General features: G+C 38.9%; 1 protein-coding gene across 2 annotated transcripts in view; it reads right to left on the reverse strand.

The window, feature by feature from the left end:
- MIA3 (MIA SH3 domain ER export factor 3) overlaps window positions 1-21,154 on the reverse strand; it is a 53,789-nt gene that overhangs the window by 6,882 nt on the left and 25,753 nt on the right. Inside the window, exons 1-14 of one of the 2 annotated variants that reach the window (XM_067729692.1) lie at window positions 16,804-17,097; window positions 15,710-15,841; window positions 12,763-12,784; window positions 11,960-12,048; window positions 11,259-11,336; window positions 11,063-11,173; window positions 9,666-9,737; window positions 9,382-9,486; window positions 8,569-8,691; window positions 8,348-8,459; window positions 7,159-7,214; window positions 6,978-7,068; window positions 6,693-6,831; window positions 804-905 (exon numbers count right to left, since the gene is read on the reverse strand). In XM_067729692.1, the coding sequence (XP_067585793.1) occupies window positions 804-905; window positions 6,693-6,831; window positions 6,978-7,068; window positions 7,159-7,214; window positions 8,348-8,459; window positions 8,569-8,691; window positions 9,382-9,486; window positions 9,666-9,737; window positions 11,063-11,173; window positions 11,259-11,336; window positions 11,960-12,048; window positions 12,763-12,784; window positions 15,710-15,841; window positions 16,804-16,914 (1,343 nt within the window). In that variant the 5' untranslated portion in view covers window positions 16,915-17,097. Of the gene's footprint in view, window positions 1-803; window positions 906-6,692; window positions 6,832-6,977; window positions 7,069-7,158; window positions 7,215-8,347; window positions 8,460-8,568; window positions 8,692-9,381; window positions 9,487-9,665; window positions 9,738-11,062; window positions 11,174-11,258; window positions 11,337-11,959; window positions 12,049-12,762; window positions 12,785-15,709; window positions 15,842-16,803; window positions 17,098-21,154 lie in introns of those variants that run through there. The other variant, XM_067729691.1, reaches the window with a different exon arrangement.

A 21,154-nucleotide genomic window follows, 5' to 3' on the forward strand; every position in this document is an offset into this window, starting at 1 on the left:
GTTCTCAAACAATCCCACTATAAATATTTTTCTCCATAAAGCTTTTTCTTCCTTTAATTATATCCACAGAAAATTTCCCAGAGCTATGATTACTGAGTCTATCAGATGGCATGATCATTTTTTAAAAATTAATTAATTTTATTTTTGGCTGCATTGGGTCTTTGCTGCATGCGGGCTTTCTCTAGTTGCAGCGAGTGGGGGCTAGTCTTTGTTGCAGTACAAGGGCTTCTCACTGCGGTGGCTTCTCTTGTTGCGGAGCACGGGCTCTAGGCGTGCGGGCTTCAGTAGTTGTGGCACGTGGGCTCAGTAGTTGTGGCCCGCGGGTTCTAGAGCGCAGGCTCAGTAGTTGTGGCACATGGGCTTAGCTGCTCCGTGGCATGTGGGATCTTCCCGGACCAGGACCTGAACCTATGTCCCCTGCCTTGGCAGGTGGATTCTTAACCACTGCGCCACCAGGGAAGCCCCGGCATGATCATTTTAATGTTTTTTTAAATACATCATACAGCAAACTGCCTTCCAAAAAGAATTTCTCTGATATATAAAACCACTCAGAACTGTTGGCATGAACCAATTTCCCTTACAGTCTTGTCAGTATTGGGTGTAAGGAAATTTCTGTGAATTTAACACTTTTTCCTTTGTTAACTTAAAATTTATTTTTTCTCATGTTAATTAAATCTTTTGACCACTTATTTCTGCCTCTGTGCCATTTTGTTCTACACAGTGTAAAAAGAAACAGTTTTTTTTTTTTAAAGCCAACAGTAGTTTCATCAGCCACTGACACCCTCCTCAGAAGCTGAACTCACTTGTAAGTTTTCACTTCCTCTGCCGCCAAAAGCGCCTTTTCATCTGCAGCTGACAGCCGCTGCTCTTTTTCTTGCCGCTCATACTCTTCTTGACTCAATTTCCTAAGATAAAATCAGTTGTCAAATGAAAGTGTTTCTCTTGCTCTCCCAGCCATCTGTCTGAATGCCTTGTTACTTCCCATCCTCTCTAAAACACACATACAAACAAGTCATAGGAAGGAATTCAAACCTGCCACTTACGGATAAAAATCAGACTCTGGCCTGTTGGCAAATCACCTGCATTTTAAAACTTTTCCTCATAATTCTCTATGTGGAAAGCCAGGGCTGATCAACCTAACACAATTAAACTTATTAGGATAGAGCAGGGGATAATTATTGCTCTTATTTCTACCATGGAAAGACCTGTAATTACTTCTCTTACTTCAATCTTGGAAGGATTATTTTTCAATCCAAGACTGGTACCATGATAATTAGCCCCCAAAAAGCCTTTTAGAACGTCTTCTAATTGTGGAATTAACCATAGATTAATTCCACACTTCAGATGTGGGACTCCTACTGCCTATTTCAATAGAATTATGATTAAAGGAAAGAGAAAAGTTTTAGAATTGGCCATGTCTACTGGATAGAAAAAGAATCTAAGCTGTCCCATAATCAGAGTATCATCTACTGGAAACTGGTTTTAACCTACTAACCTTGGAGCTCAAGATATCAATCTACTATAACAGAGATTGCAATGGTAGCAACATGGCTTTAAAATGCTATTTTCTTGTTACCCTTGTACTTCTTTGACCATAGTTCTGATTCAAAAGAAACCTGAGACAATTTCTATGAAACAGAAGCATAATCAGAAGAGCTATAGTAAAAACAGTTAGTAATCAAAGAGAAAAAGGGTTGTATATTCTTTTGTAATTGTCCATTCAATACTCAGCATATGTCTTATGAATAGCTATAACATACTTTACCTAGTAAGATGCTAAAGATAAAAATAAGGGCAAAGTACTATCCCTACACTGAGTTTGCAGTTTAATATGTAAACGATGTACCTAACAACAGAACAATCCCTAACTCAGGAAGAGATGTGAGAAAACTGGGTCCTGAAAAAAGATCAGAGAGAATTTTGCTTCCAGGAATGAATGAGTTAGTCTGAGAACACTGAAAATAAATAGAACATTCGACAAAAATATAAAGAACATGCTTGAAAGCATCAGAGAGCTAATATATTAGCTAGTAAGCTAATATATGAGGCCAAGATCTAGTAAAAAAAAAAAAAAAGAAAAGGAATCTCAGAATTACAAATAAGCCTGGCATCTGAAGCCACTTTTCCCCTAGGTTCACCCATGCACTTAAGACAATGTAGAGATATAAGGAGGCTACTGAATAGAGTTTTCCAAATATTCCTGGATCATAGAAAATGAAGTGGAGCTCAGGGCTACCACTGAGAGGGACCCTAGTAAAAGCCCTGGGCTTTAGGTTGAGGCTAGAAAGAGTACTTGGAGTACCAAATGAGCAATGCAGTGTCCTTTGAAGGAACTAAGACTTTTTTTTTTTTTTTTTTTGACTGCGTTGGGTCTTCATTGCTGCATGCAGGCTTTCTCTACTTGTGGCGAGCGGGGGCTGCTCTTTGTTGAGGTGTGCAGGCTTCTCACTGCAGTGGCTTCTCTTGTTGTGAAGCACAGACTCTAGGCATGCTGGCTTCAGTAGTTGTAGCATGCGGGCTCAGTAGTTGTGGCTCACAGGCTCAGTAGTTGTGGCGCACGGGCTTAGTTGCTCTGCGGCATGTGGGATCTTCCCGGACCAGGGCTCGAACCTGTGTCCCCTGCATTGACAGGTGGATTCTTAACCACTGTGCCACCAGGAAGTCCGGAACTAAGCCATTTTTGAATGACCTCTATTGCTGACTGGATTAAAATAATGACCACCTGCTAGAAATAAACTCAAATCTTTTCTCTAGGAAAACAACACCATTCGAGGCCTCCAATTCCCTCTACAGTGTTTGCCACTCAATCAAAACTGTCTAGGCACTGTCTAACACCCACAAGACACTGTGATTAAAATCTAAAAGACAAGAGGAATGACCCATCGAGGATCCACATAATGGAATTATCACACAGACTTTAAAATAACTGTGCCTTATATATTCATGGACGTGAAAGTCAAGATTACAAATTTCAGCAAAGGATTAGAAACTATAAAACTGAAACACAGTAACTGGAATTAAGAACTCAATGAATGATTTTAGTAGCAGATTTGATAACTGAAGTGAGATGTTAGCACACTGGAAGACAGGTCAGAAAAAAATCCGGAATGAAGCAAATATAGGTAAGAATGTAGCAGACATAGGGGAAATTATTTTTAAAAAGGTTTAAATGTAATCTCAGAAGAAGAGAGAATGAGGCAGAATCAACATATGGAGAAAGACCCCAAAATTCAGGAGGCGCTGATGACCTCAAACAGCATAAATGCAAAATAGTTAGGGAAGGGGAGGGGAAGGAGAAGAGAAAGCCAAACCCAAACATCCACACCTAGGCACCGCCCAATAAAACTGCTGAAAAACTGAAAGCGAGCTTTTAAAGGCAGCAACAGCAGGGGTGAGACATCCGAACAGGGAAAATAAGAGTGACACTGGATTCCTTAAACTTCAAAACCAGAAACTAACTGGTTATCTTTAAAGTGCTGGAATTAAATAACTGCAAAAATCCCAGAGCCAGAAGAATATCCTTAAAAAATGAAGTCAAAATAAAGACGTTTTCACACAAAGATAAGGTGATGAAATCCGTCAGTAAAGGACATTCTTCAAGTAGAATGAAAGTGATCCCAAATGGAAGACCAAAGGTGTAGGAGAGGATAAAGAACTACAGGAACTACAGGCAGACCTCAGAGATATTGAAGGTTCAGTTCCAGACCACCACAATAAAGCGGAGAAAGAAAGTGAGTTTCGGAATTTTCTGGTTTCCCAGTGCATGTAAAAGTTATGTTTACACTATACTGTAGTCTATTATAAAGTGTGCAATAGCATTGTGTCTGAAAAACAACATACAAGCCTTAACTATCAAATACTTTACTGCTGAAATATGCTAACCATCGTCTGAGCCTTCATAATCTTTAAAGTAACATTAAAGATCACTGATCACAGATCACCATAACAAATATAATAATGAAAAAGTTTGAAATACTGCGAGAATTACCAAAATGTGACAGAGACACAAAGTGAGCAAATGCTGTTGGAAAAATGGTGCCCAAAGACTTGCTTGACACGGGGTGGCCACGAACCTTCAATGTGTAAGAAATGCAGTATCTGCAAAGCGCAATAAAGCAAAGTGCAATAAAACCAGGTATGCCTGTATAAATATGTGTGTAAATCAAGTGAATATTGGCCAGGAAGCACTGTAACAGACAATAAAAACATCTTGTGGAGTTTAAGCATACAAAGAATTAAAGATGCAGGAGCATCTTAACTCAGGAGGGAGTTAAAGCCCAGAAAGAGGTAAATCTATTGACTAAGTCCAGGATACATGCTGTGGTCTTTAGGGTAAGTATATGAAGACAAGTAAAGCAACCAATAACTACCAAGCTTACACAGGGGAAAAATAGAATTATTAAAAATATTCAAATAATCCAAAAGACAGAAAGAAGAGAAAAAGGAACACAGAACAGGCCATCAAATAGAAAGCAAATACCAATATGTAGATTTAAACCTAAATATACATTTAGGAATTACATTATAAGGAAAAAATGAGTACTCACCTATTTATTTATTTATTTATGCCACAACTCACTCTAGAAAAGATTTTAAGGAACATAAACATTTGAGGAGGCAGGAGATTGCCAGGTGGAAATAATGTAAAAGGACATTTTTACTACAGAAAAAGCAGCATGCATAACTACACAGAAGCTCAGAGTGGCATGAAGGAACTGTGGTCAGGTCAGGCTGCATCAGAAGGAGCTGCAGGAGATGCACCTGGAGAGGCAGCTCAGGACAGCTGAGGGGCCCTGTGTGCTTGCCAAACAGTCGGAAATTGACCCTGAAGGGAATGGGGGGGGCTCCTCGGCAGACTTTAAACCACATGATGATATACAAGGACTTGTATTTTAGAAAGTTCCTTCTAGCAGCTGTAGACTTGGAAGAAGAGGTTTAAGAAAGAGAAACTGGAGATAGGTGATTAGTTAAGGGCTGGCAGAAAAGACGACTTGGGCCTGACCACACACAGTGGCTTTGGGGATGAAGTGCAAGCAATTTGTGCCCGGACATGGTGACTGAATGGATGCTGGAGGAATTGAATAAAATATTGCCACACTGACTATATCATAAAGAAAGACAATTGCCATTTAGGTGATTCAGATGACTACTGGTGGCAGAGAAGTGCCTTTTTTCCCCCAATATTTATTTATTTATTTATTTGGCTGCGTGGGGTCTTAGTTGTAGCTCGCGGGCTCCTTAGTTGTGGCTCACAGGCTCCTCAGTTGTGGCATGCAAACTCTTAGTTGTGGCATGCATGTGGGATCTAGTTCCCTGACCAGGGGTCGAACCCAGGCCCCGTGCACTGGGAGTGCAGAGTCTTATCCACTGAGCCACCAGGGAAGTCGCCAGAGAAGTGCTTTTTAAAAAATAATAATAAATAATGAAATGGGAAATATTTATCTGAAGCAAGTCAGGTATTTAGAGCTAGCCTGAACAAAACTTGGAAAATCTAAACTAATTTCTTGGTGAGCAAAGAATTAGAGAAAAAGTTAGTGGTATGGTTCCAATGTTTAATGGCATCTGGCAATAGCAACCTAAGCATATGAAAAAGATTAAATTTGCTTAGCAAAATAAGCCTGCTCATAGACTGCTATAAATGCCAAAGAGTGAAGTATAGGAGCAAACACAAATCGCAACCGCCACCAATAAACTATTTTAGAGGATTCAGGTATTTTCGGTGGAGAAAACTGGAACTATGAAAGTATATCTTTCAAAAGATATCTAACTCCAAATTTGAGATGTATATTTCAAAAGATTAATACCTAAACGTACACATGAAACAGGCATTTCTTTCTTTTTTTTTTATGGTTTCCATATGGTTGTCATTGAGAACACATGCAGTTAAAAAGTTAGGGGCATGTGCTATAGAGTCAGAAAAACCTAGTACAAGGCCCTGCTTCACTATGATGTGATACTGGGTAAGTTACTTAGTCTCTCTGAGCCTCAGCCTCCTATACTTAATATACAAATAATAATTGTACCTATCTCATAGGTTGCTCTGAGGATGAAACAAGCATTTCTATATCCCAAACTCCCAACAACCTTGCCACAATTACATATTATACATGTATAGTCTGAATATTGACTACATTAAGTCCAAAACTTACAATACTGTCAGTAACTAAGTACTCCTTTTGAAGTATTTATTCTATTTAAAATCATGTCATACAAATCACTCAGGATTTTTAAAGGCTATGTTAAAAACTAGTAGAACAAATGCAAGACAAATCAGAACGATATAACTAACAACAGCAAAAGAAAAGTGGAGTAAGTGGTGGAGCCTCAGAAAGGGTATGAATCGTCAAAAGAAGCACTTCCAGAACAGCAACTCTTAGTACCTGTTAGTTAGTAGCATAACTACTATGGGGTATCATAACTACTACTACTACTACTACTACTATTATGCTACTATAGTAGCATAACTATTATGCTTCAAGTAAATTACAGGCAATAATTGCTGACAATTAGTTAAAATGGAAAAAAAAATTGCAAGTTATGGGAAACAAGGCAGAAAGGAAGAAAGACAAATCTATACTAATTATAGGCAGAAAAAACTATAAACAGTCTTTAAAAAAGACAAGATTATCTATAGTAGTACAGACATTTAGCTAGATGACAATATTGTTAACAATGAACCACGAAAACCTTACTTTTGCAGAGCCATCTCCTTCTGCTGATAGAGCTCATTCAGAATCTCCACTTTCTGCCTCAGTGTTTTGCATTCATCTTCCAGTACAGCTTTGGCAGACTGCAGGGAATTGCGATCCTCCTCTAATTTCTTTATTTGGTCTGTAAGGGATAAAACATTTGAGCTTTGTGTGCACAAGAACTGGAGAACTTACTGAGGCGGCCAGCATTAAGGGGGGTGAGAACACGGAAACAGGAAGCCACTCTTTATTTTTCAAGTGGCAATTTCTTTTCAAGAAGCAACCTACCTTCCAGGTTACATTTAGTGGACATGGAGGCTCTAAGTTTAAATTGTAAAAGTTTTAGATCCTCTTCAACTACTGATATTGCAGTCTGTGTCTAAAATTTGCAGAAGAGAGAAACAGTCTTAAAAGTGAGGCATAGTAAGAAGTCACAGGCACTTATAGTACTCTATAAAAAGGATTATACCCGAGAAATGTCCATCATCTGCTTAATCTGCTTTTTCACCTTCTCACTCCGGTCACCTAAGAAACAAAAGGATTTCAGTGCTCTTTCCTTCCTTGCTGTTTAACTATATTTTCTTAATTTCCTCCAAACAATTATCATGTTCAAACGTTCAATGAAAAAACAAACTAATGAAAAGAACTGATTCAGCTATTTGACTTTTAAGAGATGTGCAAACTTAGGTTGAAAAAAAGAATTCCCAGTTTGTACAATAAAAATATTATCCATGCTGTACTTGAGCAAGAAGGGATATGTGAAGTAAAGCTCTTTCTTCTCTCTCAGATCTACCTGCCCCCAGTCAAATATCTTATTTAGAAAGACTCATTCCTCTGCTCTCCCCTTGAATCTGCTACCAGGTGTAGGTTAAAACACCCACAATGTGAACAATCTCCAACTTGAGACAGAGTGTCTACAAACATTTCTCTCATCAGTAAACACTCTTTCCCTTTAGCCTCCACTCTAACTGCTTAGTTAAGTTTACGGCTCCAACCGCTCGGTACTTTTGAAATTGGTTGTGGCCCTAAAACCACAGAACTACAGAAATGATAAGCATGAAGTTCAGAAAGAAGTTTCTCCTACTGAGGAGTGTTCAGTACACAGAGCTGGGAGACAGGACGGATGCTGCTCTGGCTCCAGTGCATACCTACTGCTGTACCACAAACCAGCAACCCACCTCTGCCCAACGCATACAGACCTGTATCGTCATCCCTCGGTATCCACAAGAGATTGGCTCCAGGACACCCTCCCCCACCCCCCACAGGAAACCAAAATCCGTGGATGCTCAAGTCCCTTATATAAAATGGCACAGCATTTGCACATAACCTACACACATCTTCCCACATACTTCATCTCTAAGTTACTTATAATACCTTAAACAATGTAAATGTTATGTAAACAGCTGCTGGCACGCAGCAAAATAAAGTTTTGCTTTTTTGAACTATCTAGAATTTTTTTTCTCCAAATATTTTCAACCTGCAGTTGGGTGAATCCACGGATGTGAACGCACAGATTCAGAGGGCCAACTGTACAAATTCAGTGACAGGCGTCTACAGCTTTAACCCTAAAGAGGAAATTCAGACCGCTGAAAAAAGCATCAGTGTACTTAGAGACTAGAAGGCAAAAAGAGGTCCAACCTCCCTGAAACCAATCTTACCTCCCACTTCTCCATTTGGTAATTCATCTGATTCATTTCCTCCTTTATCTTGACCCTCAGATTCAGATTCACAATCTAACTGATTCAACTGTGTAATGCAATTAGTCAAAGCCTAGAAAAGAAGCAAAAGGATATTTATTAGAAAGAGCCTCTCAATTTCAATTACCCAGATTCATGAGAATTCATGAGAATTAAGCACGTATTCAGGAGAATGAACTCACATTAATATTATCATCTTTGTGAGTGAGAACCACTTCCAAATCTTTCTGAGACTTCTCAAATGATCTGATTTGTTCACTGAGCTCAGCATGTGATTTACTCCAGTCTTTGATTTCTTGCTGCAACTGCAAAGTTAAAACACATCAATTTTCAAACATTATGGCTTTTGCACTGGAGACAGCAAGACCACAAAAAATGAGCCAGGGAAGCAGGGAGCCATGCTTCTCCTTGGCTCGTCATTAGGGACTATACTATGGCCTTGGTTAAGGGATGGAGAGTGACTCCATCCCTCAGAACTGCAATGAGAACCTAAGAGCTGTCAAGGACACTGATCTGGTGTATCGCATCCTTCAGAAAATTGCAGCCAGTTCAAATAATTCACTTCCAGTAGGAATAAAAGGGCACGTCTCCCTGCCTACCAAGCCCAGACTCCAGATCATGTAACCGTCCCTTGGTCAGAGAAACAGTAACTGCTCAAAGGAGGGTAATAAATACCTAATTCTTTGGGTCTAAGAAGCAAGTCCATCGCCCTCTTGAGGCTATTCAAGTTAATATTTGGCTGGTGCTGGATGAGACAAAGACTAAACATTCTGATAGCTGCAAGGAATTGTACAAAAGAACAGAAAACCTAGAACAGATGGAGAATGTACACATGCACTCAATTTGGGGAGCGCAGTTTAAACTCTGCATATCTAAAAATTGAATCCTGCATACGTACTTCATTTCCTTAAAAACCATATCCAAGAAAAGATATTCAAGCGGTAATGATATCTGGTTTCCTAGTTACATAATCTATGATGTTAACTTTCCTTTACCTGCTCCTTCTTCTTCTTAAGTCTAGCATTTTCTTCTTGAACCCGATGGCATTCAGACTTCACTTTCTCTTCACTAAGTTTAGCTTCATTAAGGGCAATTTGAACCTAATGCAAAACACTTCTATTAATGCAATAATTCCAAAGAAAAACACATAAAAAGTTACTTTCCCAATTAGACATACGGTTTTTGTCTTTTGCATTTTCTAGCACACATCAAATGTTTGCTCCTCAAAATACTAAGACATCACATTAATGTATCTTGCAGGAATTGTACAGAGCTTTACCTCTGAAAATTCTGAGGCATTCATTGAAATAACATCTTTTAACTTCTCTACAGATTTCTTGTTTTCTGATATCTGCCATGGGAAAAAGAACACAAAAATGTATTAGAATTTCAGTAGAAACACTGGGATACATGATAAAAAGAAGAAACATTAACAAAACACATCGCAGAGCCATCCCCTAGATAGCAGGTAAAAGCAGATGATCCAGTCTTGGCCTAGGAGAAAAGTCAACAATGTAAAGACATGAGGAAAGAAAATACTGAAGACATAAATATTTCATACCATCCACAACTTTCCTAGTTATGAAATAATGTGGTACATGATGAGACAAAAAAGTCAAAGGAAAGAAAATGAAAAAAAATTCAAGTAAACCAGTTCAAATCAATGATTTTTCCTAGTGGTAGAGAAAAAAATCCCAAGGTCACTTAAAAATTCTCTTGCTAAACTAAAAATGGCTGGACTTGAGGGGAAAGAGCCAAATCTCAGATACAGAATTCCAAAACTTATCAAGGAATATGTCAAGGAGGTGGAGCATAACTCTTCACTCTTTAACTATGGGTTGTGCACGGTAACTTCCTTCCAAAGAGTACAACATGCAGAGGATGGAAAAAGGGTAACTTTATAGCAGAGAAACCTGGCAAATACTACCTCAGCCAGGTGATCAAGCTTAACTGGGTGTGCAATATATGGGAACCCTCTCTACTATCTTTCCAACTTTTATATAATTCAAAAACTGTTCTAGGAACTTCCCTGGTGGTGCAGTGGTTAAGAATCTGCCTGCCAATGCAGGGGACACAGGTTCGAGCCCTGGTCCAAGAAGATCCTGCATTCTGCGGAGCAACTAAGCCTGTGCGGCACAACTACTGAAGCCTGAGCACCTAGAGCCCATGCTCCGCAACAAGAGAAGCCACAGCACTGAGAAGCTCGCGCAACACAACGAAGGGTAGCCCCCGCTCGCCGCAGCTAGAGAAAGCCCGGGCGCAGAAATGAAGACCCAACTCAGCCAAAGATAAATTAAAAAAATAAAACAAAAAACTGTTCTAGCATTTAAAGTTTATTTTTAGAAAAGAACCATGCAAAAACAAATCAAAACAAAGTACTAAGACCACTCAAAGGGGCAACTATTTCTTATTTGCTCTACATGTTTCAAAGGGCAGAGCCAACCAATATGAAAATTACCCAGGGCTGAGGACAAAAATACTTCTGAGGCCTGTAAAATTAATAACTTGGGGTATTAGCATTTAAAATTCCACGAAAATGCATAGAAGTAGGTTCAACTTCCCTGACTCCCAATGTTATTTGAGTTAAAGCATGGGAAAATGCAGAGTTCATCTCATCCAACCTACAAAATAGTTGAAAAGCCAATTTACAGTAACAGTTAACAGCAAAACTCTTACCAAGTCCTGATTCTTCGCATTCTGTTCTCTCTCAGATTCTAACATAGCACGCAAACTTTTAGCTGTGTCACCCAGAATTTCATTAGTTTCTTCAAGATTCTTGATTTTATCCTACAAAAAAAGGTATTAATAATAATTACTCATTATTTTTCTTTTGTCTTTAGAATGCAATCTCAAAAAGAGAAGGGATTTTTACCTTAAATCTAATTGCTTCGTCAGAGAGAATCATGTTTTGTTTCTTGGTTTCTTGAACATGTTTCTTTGATTCCTTGATCTAAATAAAATAAAGCATTCAAAATTTAGAAACATAAATTATAGTGCTACCAAAACTTATCTCCAGGACTTCCCCGGTGGTTCAGTGGTTAAGACTCCACACTTCCACTGCAGGGGGCACAGGTTCGATCCCTGGTCTGGGAAGAACCCACATGTCGGGCCATACAGCCAAAAGAAAAAAAAAAAAAACTTATCTCCAAATAGGAGATCCCTCAGAGAAGAAAGCAGTACTTTACACATATGATGACTACTTCACATTTGGACAGTTTGTAGGAGATAAAAAAAATTTTTTTTAATATGATTTAAAAACACCATAACAGGACTTCCCTGGTGGCGCAGTGGTTGAGAGTCTGCCTGCCGATGCAGGGGACACGGGTTTGTGCCCCGGTCCGGGAAGATCCCACATGCCATGGAGTGGCTGGGCCCGTGAGCCATGGCCGCTGAGCCTGCGCGTCCGGAACCTGTGCTCCACAATGGGAGAGGCCAGAGCAGTGAGAGGCCCGCGTACCGAAAAAAAAAAAAAAAAAACCAAAAAAACCCACCATGACAACTGAACTATAAGACAGGAGGAAATAATTCGAGCTGGAACCACAGGGGGAAAAAAACTAAAAGAATAATTAATACCTTCTGCTCATAACTTGATAATTTTTGTACAAGCTCTGCATTTTCTTTCATGATATTCTTCAACTTCTCAGAAATTTGCTGTTCAGTGACTGAAAAGGGGGGGAAATCCATAAAATCATCAAAAATTGAATTACCCAATGCATTAGCAGCAAAGACATGCTATCTGGCACTCTGAGGGAAATGAACTCAGCATTAACTATTATGCCTTTAAAAAGCAAACTGTAGTTAACAGCATTAAGGATGTAAAAATATTAAAATTTAAGAAAAACATAATAAGAACCCTTACTTCAATGAGATTCCAATTTAAATTTATTTCAAAGACAGGAAATACAGTAAAATGTTTTAGCTCAATGTCTTTCCCCTTCATGAGCACCTTTCTTCTCAGAAAATGTGATCATTTCAAATATATGCCATTTGTAAATAGAAATAGAAAATGCAAGCATATTGACATACCTCTATTCCTCAAATTATCTACTTAAATACGTATTTACTGTACTGAATAAACCATTAGCACAGGAACACTGTTCACAGGTAATAAATTGCACTACTTCAACATTCAAAGTCAATCTGCCCAAGCCGAATCCTCTTCTCCCTGCTGCCACCTCAACTCCTATCTCATCTACTCGCATCACCATCTACTCTGTCATCTAAGCTAGCAACCTAGGATTAGTAAAATGTTCAGGAGTTAATAAGTCAATCAGAGATCAGAAGTCACCATATCTACTGTTAGCTTACACAAAACTCATATCAAATACCAGTACTGAGGGAATAGTACAAATAACAAAATAAGCCTGAATATTTACCTTGATATACTCTATTCTTTACCTAAAAGAGAGAAAAATAAAATTAAACTTGATATCAAGACATCTTATTAATAGAAATATTATAGTTCTTAACACAATAGTCAAATCATAACAGAATGAAAATTTAATAATGGTTTGGTTCAGCATAAGGATCCACAGGATTAAAAAATAAGAAAAGGCTAAAAAAATTTCAAATTTAATTGGTAGTGATACTTCATTAATAGTTTATGATAGATAAAAGCACTAAGGTAAATACCTTATTTTTGCAACTAAAGATACGTTCACGGGGACTTCCCTGGTGGTGCAGTGTTTAAGAACCCGCCTGCCAATGCAGGGGACACAGGTTTGATCCCTGCTCCGGGAAGATCCCACATGCCATGGAGCAACTAAGCCCGTGCACCACAACTACTGAGCCTGCGCTCTAGAGACCGCGAGCCACAACTACTGAACACGCATGCCACAACTACTGAAGCCCGCGTGCCTAGAGCCCGTGCTCTGCAACAAGAGACGCCACCACAATGAGAAGCTTGCGTGCTGCAATCAAGAGTAGCTCCTGCTCACCACAACTAGAGAAAGCACGCGCACAGCAATGAAGACCCAACTCAGCCAAAAATAAATAAAAAAGATACGTTCACGTATCTTTTCAATGAGCACCAATCTTATTAAAAGAGGACTTAAGTTCCATAATGGAAAGGGATTATCATATACATGGAAGTTGCTAAGAGAGCAGATCTTAAAGGGGGGAAAAGGGGAAAAAAGATCTTGTAACTATGTATTGGTGACGGATGTTAATAACTAAACTTATTGGCAATCATTTTGCAATATATACAAATATCAAATTACTATTTGTACACCTGAAACTAACATAATGTTACTAGTCAATTATTTCTCAATTTAAAGAAAGTGAAGAGGAATAGTGGTTTCATATTAAACATACTAATGCTTCACTTATCCAAATCATTTACTTGACAACCCCAAATAGCCAGAATGAGATCTAGAAACAATGATAATTGAAAAAGACTCTGAGGAAACAAAATTAAAGGCATGATTGTTGTCCTAAGATATGCCTCTTTCATGAGGAAACATCTTAGAACTCCTAATCAAAGTTGGCTATTGGGTGAATTTAGAAATCTAACAGACTGCAGCATCTGATTTTCCCAACCCCCTAAAAATAGCAGTCATAAATCTAAAAGGGAAAAGAAGACTGCTACAGGAAAATACACAAGCAATGAGAGAAATAGCAGCTAACATCTTCTAAATCATCTCCTAAAGACAGCACCGAATTACAGGAGAATAAAATACAAGCAGTACTCAATTTTTAAAAAAGTGTTACTAAATGTCTTTGTAACCCAGAACTTACTTCCCTTGTCAAACATCATAAATGGTGATGAGATGCTCAGATCAGTCCACAAATCATCCATGATCTCAATATTATTACAGTATCTGATACCATTTTTAACGATGCTGTTACAGGAAACTGCATTCAGAGTTCCAACACAGAAATAAATAACTATTTCTCTAATGTCACAGCCTTGCTAATGAGGGAGTAAGCTTCCTTTATCCTCCTTTCACCCAAATCAACAGCCGAGGGAAAGCAGGAAGATGCAACAAGCAGGCAATGAGAGTAGGGACCAAGGTCCCAAATGTTGAGGCTGCAGGGCAGCAGTTAGGACATAAAGCCTACATAACCTTGTAAAAATCTAAGCCATGTCAGGGTTTTTGAGATGGGAGAATTAAGAGTGGGAAACAGAAAACGTTTTCACCGTTTTCCCTTCTGTTCACCCTTTCTATTCTTTTTCCCCGTATCTGAGGAAAAGCCCCATGAGGTTTAAGGAGTCTTCACAAGAATCCAGGCAAAAGACCCTTCTTTTTAAGTGATTTTACAATCACTTGTGCAAGGAGAGAAAGCTTATTAACAATGATATGTCTGATAAAATTAAGAAATCAGAATACTCGAAGTTTAGAATGGTACTCATCCAATGCTTTTGGCCATTTAACTGTTAAGCTTCAACTGAAACTGAAAGCTTTTCATCTGCAAAGCTCATTTACACAGAATATCTTCTTCCTCAATTATGTTAGATGACCACGAAACAATCATAAGCACGTATCTGTACGAGAATACATATATATGTGTGTGTCTATATATATATATATATATAAAGCATGAAAGACAAATTATACACAGAAAAAGACCCTAAGGAATAAAAATTTTAATAGTGTGTCTTTGGACACTATATAATATGTATTTCCAAATAAAAAGATGTTTTCTGAACACAACAGCACATGATCAAATTAGAAAAATCTGTGAAACAGATATATATAAGGAAAAGGACTGAAAATTTACCTCTTCTCCTGATATATATTTTTACCATTTGCAGCATTTTTTCTGTACTTATATATGCGTTTACATAATACACAGTTTATCTACACTTTAAAGTCTTGGTTTCTGCTTTTTTCCACTTAACATTAAATTGTGAGCACTTTCTGTGCCCCAGTGTCTTTGGAATACATAAATTTTAAGAGCTGCCTAATATCTCATTATATAGATGAACAATAATTTAATAACCCCCCCATGATGGATCATTTAGGTTCTGTGAAGTTTTCACTCTAATAAACACGGTTCCATTTTTAACACCCTATACAAGATCTCTAATGTATGATCAGTTACTTCTTTAGAATAGACTACTAGATATGGTATTATACTATATAAAAGGACATGAACATTTTTAATGCTTCTGATTTATAAACTGAAGTTTTCCCATTGAGATTATACACATGCCGTCTTGTTCACCTATGTCTTTACCAACAAAGATTACACTATTAGCTTGGATTATAAATATTAATTTGTGTTCAACTTAGTAACTAAAAAAGAAACAACAGGGCAAGTGATTATAAAACAGTCCTGTATTTATGAGTCTAAAGGTATACGTTAATTTTATTTACTCACAGCAAGGACAGTTCTCCAGAAGAAAATGGCAAATGAAACCATTCCTAAGAAGGCAGTGGTAAGTACAGGCTTCCAGGGCAGTCCGTAAAAATCAGGCCCAGGCTGAACATCATCAGGCAATGTAGCAACTAGCTGAAATAGAGATATTAGAAATTGTGGGAAACCTGACAGAAATTTACTATAAAGCAGTCACAGAGAATCATCCGCAGAAATCGAATTCAAACTCCATTACATAGCGATCCCCTCAAAGTTCTTCAATAGTTTCCACTGCTTCAATAAAAAGAGGATACTGGCGGCCTCCTATTTCTTGTTTGGCTTGACGTATTTTAAAACATTATAAATCTGTCTTTACATTGAGCATATATTTCCATTTTGCAATAAGCCCTACACATCATGTTGTCCAACACATGGCTCGAATCCCTCTGGATCATACTTTTCTCTTAGCTGGTTTTTATGACTTAAGCCACATAAAACAAAAAGTTGAAACATACTATAGAATCTTTTATGGCTGCAAATAAAACCGAAGCGATAATGAACAACGCAAATATAAGCTTTTCCTGTAAGATTTGAAATCTTAATTGTTTTCTACTCACAGAAAGACAAAGGCTGAGAAACTGCAAACACTTCCTGATAACTAACTGGTTTAGACAGACTGCTCTGAATTTAACTGTCTTCTATAAACCCAATGTTTTCATTTTAAAAGTTTCCTCAAAGACAGCGCATTAAACTCCTGTCTGCTTCTACACTGTTTTCACGGCCCTGTAGAAGTTAACTATCATATTGGCCCCATCCCCCAAAGGTGCGGAGGATAACGTGAAAAGGAGCCGTATGATGACGCTCGCTTGCTTTGATTACGACTGTGTACCAGAAAGTAACACAGTGCCTGGCACATCGTAAGTAATTAGTAATTAAAAAATGAACACGCGACAAAACCTTCTCAAATACACTCCCATCATCTCCTTAAACAGCACCGAAACGTCCCGCCCGCTTCGGGCCTGACACACTCTATTTCCTCTTCGCCCCGTCAGTCAGTGTACCCGTCCGCTCAGAACTCGTCCACCCGCCTGCCAGAGCTGGGGGCGGGGGCCCATCACCTCCAGGAGCCTGCCGATGAGAGCAGCGTAGAGCACCGACAGGGGTCCCAGAAGCTCCGAGTCCCCCGGGGAAGAGGTGACAGAAGGCACAGTGGCAGGAACTGAGTCCATCGTGACGGGACAGCGGAGCGGAGGCGACACTTCCCCGCGGGACGACACCGGACCCCCTCTCTGTCACCGTTTCCTCCTTCAGAAAGGACCCGGCTCAGGGGGCGGAACCTGGGACTGAACTTCGCCTGCCCCGGCAGCTTGCACTTTCGCCCTACTCCTCCTGTAAAACACGTCATCAGACACGGCCCCGGGCGGGCGGAAGTACACGAGTCTACGGAGGCCGGGCCCGCCGTAAGCGGGCCGTAGCGGAAGAAACCAACGGTCGAGCGAGGCGGGGGAGCAGAGCGAAGAGACCTACGCGGAAGAAACCAAGTAACGAGGCGAAGATGACGGGGCTCACCTGCGGCAGGAACTGGGCGAGAAAGCGCTGTTCCATGGGCCTGGGAGCTTCGAGAAGGAGGAGAGCGGGCGGGGGCTGGGGGAAAGGAGAAAGGCCAGCCACTTAACTCCTGCCCAGAGCTGGATCCTTTTGTCACCAGGTACTGAGACGCCGGGTACCTGCCCTAAAATGCTCAGACAGATCAGCCGTTCCCGCTCCCTCGATGGACCACCCCCTGCCTCGGCCGCCGTCTCCTGGGCCAGGTTCCTTCCCAGCCCGCTCCAGTCCTGCTTGCTTTTGCCCTTCCTGGACTCCAAATGTCCACACTGTCCCACATTCGTGCCGATGCCCTTTTAAAAAGCGTAATTCTAGGGAATCTTGCTATTACCACACCTATGCCAATGAGGTCAGTTCTGGGTCCCACATTTTAGGGTTATAGGACTTGTGGAAAAGGGCAAGGAAGAGTCTGGAAATTGCGTTCTGAAAGTGGAAGAAACTAAAGATATTTAACCTGGGGCGGGGGAACGATGTTTGCAGATCTTTAAAGGTATGTCTATGAGTTGAATATAAAGCCAATTCATTAGAACAATCAAGCAGGAAAAGCCTGAAAAAGAAGGGCATGGCATGGGTGGAAGGTAGGCAGGCGGTTTAAGCAGGCTCTGTAATTAAAACAGTCTGGTACTGGCCCAATAATAGACAGACAGACCATGGAACAGAACACAAAATCTAGAAATAGGCCCAACTGCGCTGGCAACTCAGCATACAGTAAGTCAGTTGGGGGAAAAACAGACTTTTTATTTAATAAGGTGGTGTTGGCCTAACTGGATAACCAAATGGAAAATAATAAAAATTCGATCTTTTTCTCACTATTCACAAGAATACATTCCAAATGGGTCAGAAACCTGTATGTAAAAAATGAGAACAAACAACTACTACAAAAAAAATATGGATGTATTACGAGTGAGCAAAACCTTCCTAATTAGGTCTCAAAATCCAAACGAAAAGATTTGTAACCTTGATTACTTGGAGAAAAAAAAAAAAGTGTCCAGCCCGTGGACACAAAAATACAAAATAAGCAAAGCCTGACTATGAAAACCTGCGGAAAACATATTTGTAACATATTACAAAGGGTTAATATTCCTAAAATATAAGGAACTTTACAAATAGAGAAAATGGCCAGCAAACCTATAGTAAAATGAGCTGAAAAAATGAATAGATAGTCCTCAGGAAAAGAAGTAGGAATAGCTCACAAACAGGGAACCATGCTCTGTCTCACTCATAATGAAAGCAATACAAATTAAACCCACACTGAGATACCATTTCTCACTTATATTCGCAAGATCCAAACATTTGACAACATATTCTTAGAGAATGCAGAGGAAATGGGTACTCTTATGCACTGATCATTATACAAAATGATAACAACCCCTATAAACAGTAATCTGGCAACGTCTCCCAAAATTACCTGTGTAATTACCTACTGATGCAACAATCCAACTTCTAAAGTTCTATCTCAAAGATACTAGAAACATAACAACAAATGTTGGAAAGATATATGCACAAAACCATGTTATTCTAGCATTATTTATAATAACAAAAGACTGGAAGTAACCAAACTGTCCATCGACAGAAGAGTTGTTGAATACACTAAAGTATACAGTTGACCACTGAACGACAGAGGTTAGGGGTACAAACCCAATGAGTAGTCAAAAATCCCCGTACAATTTATAGTCAGTGGGCCCTCCTTACGCGAGTTTCCTTGGTATCCTCCTTCTGCATCTGAGGATTCAACCAACTGCAGATTGTGTAATACTGTAGTATGCATTTAGTGAAAACAATCCGCGTACAATTAGGGATCCAAACGATTCAAACTTGTATTGTTCAAGAGTCAACTGTACTGCGAAACTGGAAAAAAGAAATTAAATAATTCTATATACTGCTAGGGTATGATGTCTAGAATATACATATCTTTTTAAAGGGAGTGGAGAAAAGTATATTTTTATCTAAAAAAATAAAAGGAGAAATTATTTTTTTTTCCCAGCTTTGAGGTAAAAGTGACATGCAATAAATAAAACTGCACATATTAAAAGTGCACATCTGGATAAGATGAGTGCATCTGTGAACCCATCATCACATTCAAGATAATGAACATATCCTTCACCTCCAAAAGTCTCATCTCCTTGGTAACCCTACCTCCCACCACTTGTCACAGAATTTCTGTCCTAATGGATTAGTCTGCATTTCCTGAAGTTTTATATATATGGAATAATTCACTATGTATTCTATTTTCTCTGGCTTCTCTCACTCAGTATAAATTGAGATTCATCCATGTTGCTGCATATATCAGTAGGTCATTAGTTTTTACTGCTGAGTAGTGTTTAATTGTAGGGATAAACCACAATTTATTTACTTACCTGCTGATAGACATTTGGGTTTTTTCCAGTTTTTGACTTTTACAAATTGAGCTGCAATGAAGACTGACATACAAGGCCTTCTATGGATGTATAACTTATTTTTCTTTGGGGTAAATGCTTAGCAGAGGGATGGCTGGATCATCTGACAGGCGTATGTCCACCTTCTTAAGAAACTGACAAAGTGTTTTCCAAGGTGGTTGTACCATTTTAATATCCCCACCAGCAGTGTATATTTCCAGTTCCTCCACATCTTCTCCAACACTTGGTCTTTTTAATTTTAGTCATTCTATTGTGTGCAGTGATAACTCAGGGTGGTTTAAATCTGCATTTCTCTCATAATTAATGATGTTGAGATTTTTTTTTTTACTGTGCTTATTTGCTGTCCACATCACATATCTTCTTTGGTGCTGTCATTTTACTGGGTTATCAGTTTTCTTATTAATGAGTTTTGAGAGTTCTTTATATATTTGGGATATAAGTCCTTTATGAGATATATGCTTTGCAATGATTCCTTCCTAGTCTGTGGCTTGATATGATTAAGTTTAAGCCTAGCATCTTTTTTTTTTCTATTTGTCCCATCTGTTCTTTGTTCCCTTTTTCCCCAATTCTTGCCTTCTTTTGAATCAAGCCTTTTAATGATTCTATTTTATCTCCTTTGTTGGTTTATTAGCTATAACTCCTTGTTTTGTTATTCTAGTGGTTACTTCAGAGTTTATACTATACATCTTTAACCTATCAGTCTACCTTCAAGTGATACTATACTACATATATGCAATAAGAATTTTACACAAGATTTATTACCACTTTTCCCTCTCCTGACCTTTAAACTATTGTCGTCATACGTTTTATTTTTACATATTTTCTAAACCCCATAGTACATTAATAATATTTTTCTTTAAACAGTAAATTAACTTTTAAAGATATTTAAATAATGAGATAATCATTTTATATATTTACCCATATGGCTACCATTTCTGCATTCTTCACTCCTTTGTGTAGCTCCATTATTTCCATCTGTTGTCATTTTCCTTATGCCTAAAGGTCTTCCTTTAACATTTCTTATGGTGCAGACGTGCTGGTGATTTCTTTTAGCTCTTGTATGTTGGGAAAAAAATCTTCATTTAATCTTTGTTTTTGAAAATTATTTTGCTGGGTATGCTATTGGAGATTAACAATATTGCTCTTGAAGTATATACATATATTTTTTAATTAATTAATTAATTAATTAATTAATTTTTTGGCTGTGTTGGGTCTTTGTTGCTGTGCGTGGGCTTTCTGCAGTTGTGGCGAGCAGGGGTTATTCTTTGTTGCCGTGCACGGGCTTCTCATTGCGGTAGCTTATCTTTGTTGTGGAGCACAGGCTCTAGGCACATGGGCTCAGTAGTTGTGGCTCATGGGCCCTAGAGCGCAGGCTCAGTAGTTGTGGCACATGAGCTTAGTTGCTCCGCAGCATGTGGGATCTTCCCGGACCAGGGCTTGAACCCGTGTCCCCTGAATTGGCAGGCGG

Source organism: Pseudorca crassidens, chromosome 2 (genome assembly GCF_039906515.1).
Source record: "Pseudorca crassidens isolate mPseCra1 chromosome 2, mPseCra1.hap1, whole genome shotgun sequence".
NCBI classification, from domain to species: domain Eukaryota; kingdom Metazoa; phylum Chordata; class Mammalia; order Artiodactyla; family Delphinidae; genus Pseudorca; species Pseudorca crassidens.